Source organism: Bison bison, unplaced genomic scaffold (genome assembly GCF_000754665.1).
Source record: "Bison bison bison isolate TAMUID 2011002044 unplaced genomic scaffold, Bison_UMD1.0 scf7180017864072, whole genome shotgun sequence".
Lineage (NCBI taxonomy): Eukaryota > Metazoa > Chordata > Mammalia > Artiodactyla > Bovidae > Bison > Bison bison.
This window is the reverse complement of record NW_011494644.1, coordinates 7408630-7414661: the sequence shown is the minus strand read 5'-3', so window position 1 is coordinate 7414661 and position 6032 is coordinate 7408630. Positions and strand designations below refer to the sequence as shown.

The 6032-nt window shown below is 45.2% G+C and overlaps 1 protein-coding gene across 1 annotated transcript in view; it reads left to right on the top strand.

The window, feature by feature from the left end:
- The window catches only part of ARHGAP17 (Rho GTPase activating protein 17), a 100544-nt gene extending 94995 nt beyond the window's left edge, over positions 1 to 5549 (top strand). The window contains 1 exon segment of the mRNA XM_010837424.1: positions 4676 to 5549. Coding sequence (XP_010835726.1) covers positions 4676 to 4806 — 131 coding nt within the window. The 3' untranslated portion in view covers positions 4807 to 5549.
- Positions 5550 to 6032: the final 483 nt, after the last annotated feature.

Sequence of the window (6032 nt, the reverse complement as noted above, 5' to 3'; positions counted from 1 at the left end):
GTGCAGGAATGGAGTAGAAGATATTCTTAATTTAGTGAGCCTGAAAGTTAATTTAGTAAATCATTCGTCCACTGCACAGTGGTAGAACCAGTCACAATAATTGTATCAAACAGTTGACATTTTGCTGGTTCTCATAGCTTTTGCTTTTTAAAATTAAGCATTTTTTTAATAAAATGAAAGTAACGTATTGGGACTTCCCTTGTGGTTCAGTGGTTGAGAATTCACCTTCCAATGTAGGGGGTGCAGGTTCGATCCCTGGCTGGGGAGCTAAGATGCCACAGGCCTGGTGGCCAAAAAACCAAAATATAAAACAGAAGCAATATTGTAACAAATTCAATAAAGACCATAAAAATGGTCCATACTAAAAAAAAAAAAAAAAATTTCCAAAAAAGTAATATATTAAAAAAATAAATATGAATACTAAAGCAAATTGGGAAATTAGAAACAATAAGAAATCACCCTTCCATAATTGAAGAAGTCCACTATTCATATTTTATTTTTTCCTTCTAGTTTTTTTTTCCTAAAAGGCAAAGGGATGCATGATCATAATTGTTTGGCATATACAGAGTTTGATTTTACGTTTTTATTTTACTTTACATCATGTGCTCTTTCTTATATTATGATACAATTTTTATAACTTTATATGATATGCTATTTCCCATGTTATAATGTAGTTTTTCAGTGACTACATGATATTTCATTAAGCAGATGTTTTATTGCTCACAGTTGGACATGTAAGTGGCTTCTGCTTGTAGTTGCATTTTATTTTTAATAAGTGGATGTCAGGATCATGTCAAGATAAACATCCAGTGAGACCAGAACAGGCGCTCTCCTTTGACTGAAATAATAAAAAGTTGACTCAAAGTCGCTTGCAGATGAGTAAGCCTCTCCCAACCCTAGAAAACTGATGAGGATTATAAGGAAGTCATTTCCTCAGACTCTAGCTTAGAGAAGGGTTTAATGGTTGAGAGTGGGGTGGTTCACCCTGCACTTGTGCCTGAAATGTTTAATTTCAGGTCTGTGTTTGGACCCCTTAACGTGTCAGAGTGGCTATCAGAATAACCTTGGCCTTTCTGAAGGGTAGGCTTACCACCTAAATCACTACTAAATATTGTTGGCGTGACAGACTTCCTAGGACCGTACCCTAACTGTAGAATGCCAGTTCCCACCCTCAGAAGGCCCACCCTTCGATGTGTGTGTGCGTGCTCAGTATCTCAGTCGTGTCCAACTCTTTGAAGCCCCATGGACTGTAGCCCACCAGGCTCCTCTGTTCGTGGAACTGGAGGATCCAGGTATGTTAGCCAGAGCCCCAGAGCAATGGTGAACCACATGGCATTCTACCAGCAAGCAGAGGCTGTGACTTGGCCCTCTTGCTCAGCCTTCTTATAATACTTTTCATATGAACTTAACTCCAAGAAATATGCTCAAAGACCAGCCCATCTTGGAGTGCGTATAATGAAAAATGATGCCTTGCGTAAGTAAATCCATAGCCAGAAAGTTTTGAAGATGTTTTTTTAAAAAACATTGAAGGGCTCCTATAGGCATCTTCCTAAAAGAACCTTTATCTCCTTTGCAAATAATGAGCCAAAAGTCTTTAAGTCACTAAAGGGACTAGTGACACTTTAAGTCACTAAAATGAGGCCAAGAGTCTAAGCCTCAAGCCATTATCTGCTCAGGTGCTGTCTTCTCTCCCAGGCCCCTCTTCCAGGGGGCATCTAGACTCCTCTAGGGAGGTGGAGAGGCCTTCTGCAAATTAAGAACCAGGCTCCAGAGCCCAGCTGGTCTGGCTTAGCTCCTCCTTCCAGTGCTGGCTGTGTCCCCTGGATCAGAGAGTCGAGCCCCGCCCAAGACTCCCCCCTTGCTTGTCTTATGGCGGTGCCAGTGCCGCCTTGGGGTGATTTCACGAGGGTTCAGTGTGATGCTGTGATGTGGTGACGTGTGTGGCGCACTCAGCACCACACCTGGAAAGTAGCAGCTGCTCAGTAGCTTCGGCCACTGGGATAAAAATCTGTCTCTTTCTGAAAGCTGGCTCTGCACACATGCCGTGATTCTTACTGCTTTTTGTGTGTAAACAGATTTGTAGTTTTCTTTCAAGAAATGGTTCATATAAAAGTGAGATGGGAGAAATCCACCAGCCTCAGGCAAACCAGGCAATGTGAAGTAAAGGAATTTCCTCTATGTCCCACCACACATTTTTCTTCTAAGTATGTAAGTAATGTGTGTTCATCATAAATAGCTAGAGAAATTCAGAAAAGTCAAGTCCAGAAATTATTGGTGATGTTAAAAAAAGAAAAAGAAGAAAAATAACAAGTTTGTACTCTGAAAAGGATCTGTTACTGATAGTGTTATGTTTACATGTAAATAGATACTGATCAGTAGAAATCTAACTCATATGCACACTCCCTTTGCATCATGCATGTCAGTTCCATGGTTCTGTGTAAAGTCTATGAGCCAGGGAGCGGCACTGGCTGATTGTCCCATCTGTCTTGCTGGGTTGGGATAATGGTAAAGGGGTTGAATGTGCATTGAGTTTCTTGTATCAGTGTTGTCTTCAAGACATGGCCACTTCTTTACATGAGGCTGTCGGCAAAGAGGATTAGAAAGATGGCTGGACTAGATGACTTTTTATCTATTCTTCTGTCCAGACAGACACAAACAGCCACAATGTTTATTGAATATCTGCTATTAACTCATCACTGTTCTGGGCACCAAGGACGCACTGTAAGTAGGACAGACGTGGTCCCTGCCCTCGTTGACCTTCATTCTCCTGAGGACAAATCTGAGACATTGTATTCTGTGTACATAGACACCCTTTCCTGTACCTTTAGACAGTGCCGTTCAGCACACTCAGTTGACTTTACGATTACCATAAGACCTGAGCTATCTGAAATGACACGCAGCACCTCAACTCTTTGACACCTTGGCACCTCCATAAATTCGGATATTCACCTGAGTTATGGTGCATAGCAAATCTCAAGGGATGGTCTGCCAACCCAGGAGTGACTGAGAGAAAAGGGACACCCCAGGAAGTAAGTAGATCTCACACCTCAGAGCTGTAGGGATGTGTCAGAGCAGGAGTCTCAAAGAAGTGAGCCTCTCAGGATACAATTGCATTTGCCAGTTCTGCCTATGTGGATCAGGAGTGGCTAAAACAGAAGTACTGTTTAGTACTGTTTTAGTACTGTTGAAAGCAGCTTCTAGCAAGGGCATACTGCACCACAGCCAGTACAGAAAAGCAGCTCTAAGCATAACAGGAAAACCCCACCACACGTCCCCCCTGCCGCCCCACCACCCACTTCCTGCTCCCTACATGACTAGCTCTAACCTGGCAAAAGGAAACTACAACACATCTAAACATCTCCCGCCTCTGTTCCACTGCCCTAAAATCCCTAACAAGGCTCATCATTTGCTAGAATTCACATCTACTAGAGAAACAAGTTTTTCAAGACCAGAAGGCCTGTCTCCCCAACTTGGCCATGGGCTTCAACTAAAGCTGTGTCTGACTTGTTCACTATTGCGTCTTCACAGCTAGAATGTGGTAGGTGCTGAGCAAGTATTTGTTCATGATGAAGGAATCTGAGACCCACCATCTCACTAGGAAGAGGGCTGTGATTGGTTCAGGTGTCCTGTGAGCAATCATGGCTTGAGGACCATGTATTTGCCATCTCACTGAAGGAGTTCCAGCCATCGTAATAAGACACGAAAAAGGAATTGGAGGTATATAAGTCTTAGAAACGGGCTTCCCAGGTGGTGCTAGTGGTAAAGAACCCACCTGCCAGTGCAGGAGATGTAGGAGACACGGGTTCAATCCCTGGGTCAGGAAATCCCTTGAAGGAGGGCATGGCAACCCACTCCAGGATTCTTGCCTGGAGAGTCCCATGGACAGAGGAGCCTGGTGAGCTACAATCCACAGGGTCACACAGAGTCGGACATGACTGAAGCAATTTAGCACGTGCTTGCACAAGTATTAGAAATAGATGTGAAAATTAATATTTGTAGGAGATTTGGTGCTCTGCCTCAGTGATTGCCAGCCAGGGGTGATTGTGCCATCCCACCCTCTCCCCAAGGACATTTGGCAGTGACTAGAGATATCTTTGGTTGTCAGCTGCGGGAAGGAGAGCTGTGTGCATTAGCATCTCATGGGTTAAGGGCAGGGATGCTGCTGCTCAGCATCCTACAGTGCATAAGACAGCCCCACACCCAGGGTGATCTGGCCCCACATGTCACTAATGCCGAGGTTGAGGCCACAGCATTCATTAGTATCAGGAGGAAACTCACCAGCCTCAGAGGAGGGAACCCTTTCCAGTGAAGCTCAGCCCTTCCCGCAGCCCAGATGTTGTCAGCAGATTTCAGTTAATGCTTTAGAGCTATTGGTAGGAATAAGGTCTCTCTTCCTCAGTCACAGCAAGCAGATCCTCCAAGGGTTGTATCTCTGAGGATTGCCGTGGGCTCCCAGAAAGGACCACCAGAGCCAGGTGGTCTGTGCCACGTGGCTGTCCCTGGGGTCTCCAAGGCTTGACTCAACTTCTTAGGGCTAATGGTGCCTGCAGTAGGGGAGTGTGCGTGCATGGGCTGACCCTCAAACTCTCCAGCTTCTCTCCTTCTCAGAGAACCTCGGTGGCCTCTTGGGCATTTCCACACCATTGATACCATGTCTCCTCATGTTTTTGTCCAGACGCCAATTCTAGGGTTTCAGAACCGCTTCGCAGCATCTTTCCTGAAATGCATTCAGACTCAGCCAGCAAAGACCTGCCCGGCCGCATTCTGTTGGATATGGACAATGATACAGAAAGCACCGCCCTGTGAAGAAAGCCACGCCCCACCCTTGACCCCTTCCGCCCTGGCGAGTGGAGCAGGGGCAGGCAGATGTTAATCTTCATAGACCAAACAGTGAGAAGCTTTCAGTGAAGGGGAAGAAGAAAGGCCTCACCATGCTGGACGTGGCCTTCTCACAGCCCCAGGAGAGAGCAGAGGCTGACACTTAAAGCTGGATGACCTGTGTCTTGAAGAAGTTGGCTTTCTTTACATGGGAAAGAATCATGCCAAAAAAAATTTTTTTTCTTTTTTAAAGAGAGATACCTACAGTGGAAGGTGTATCATTGCCGAGACATGTGTTGGAAGCTTTTGTCTCTGCTGTTCACACAGGCAGCACCATGGGCAACTTGGAATGAACAAAGAGCCATGCATTAACACTCTATTTAATGAAGTACATCCATTATGCTCACCTACTTCCTGCTGCTTGGACTTTGCTTCTCATCTATCACAAGGGAGTTTCCTCTCCTTCAGACATGCTGCAGAATCATTTTGTATGAAGTATGGTCTGTGTCTCCCCGACCCCTCAGAACCACGAGCATTGGGGGTGACTGCTGGATCCGTCACCTCAGCAAACTGGATCGCCTTGTGCCTTGTTGGATTGCCAGAATGTAGACAGAAATGTACTGTTCTTTTTTTTTTTAAACAATGTAATTGCTACTTGATAAGGACCGAACGTTACTCTAGTTTCATGTTTAATTTGAATTAAATATATTCTGTGGTTTATATGAAAACTATCATTCTTGCAGGCAAAACTGTGGATTGTGTGTGTGCATGTGTCATCTGTCACTTAACTACAGAGAACTGTGGATGGGGGACTTCCCTGGCAGTCCAGTGGTTAGGAGCCTGCGCTTCCACTGGAGGAGGCGTGGATTCCATCCCTGGTCAGGGAAACTGAGATCTCACACGTCAAAAAAATTTTTTAAATTAAAAAAAAGACTTGTGGATGGGACAGCCGAAAGTCTTAACTGTGAACGTAGAAGTTTGAAAGGGTCAAGAGCAAGGTCACAGAAGTGAGACCCGCCCCCAGGGGACCCAGAGACCTCCCAGACTGGTTCTCTCTCATCGAATGTTCCAGGGGCTGGGCTCTTCCTTTGCTCTTCTTACCAGTCCTGATTCTTTTTCTTGTCTGGAGACACTTGTCCAGCGACACTTAGACACTTGGAGGCCAACTCTCAGTATCTCAGCCCCGCAGGCTCAGTGCAGGAGGCAGAGCCATT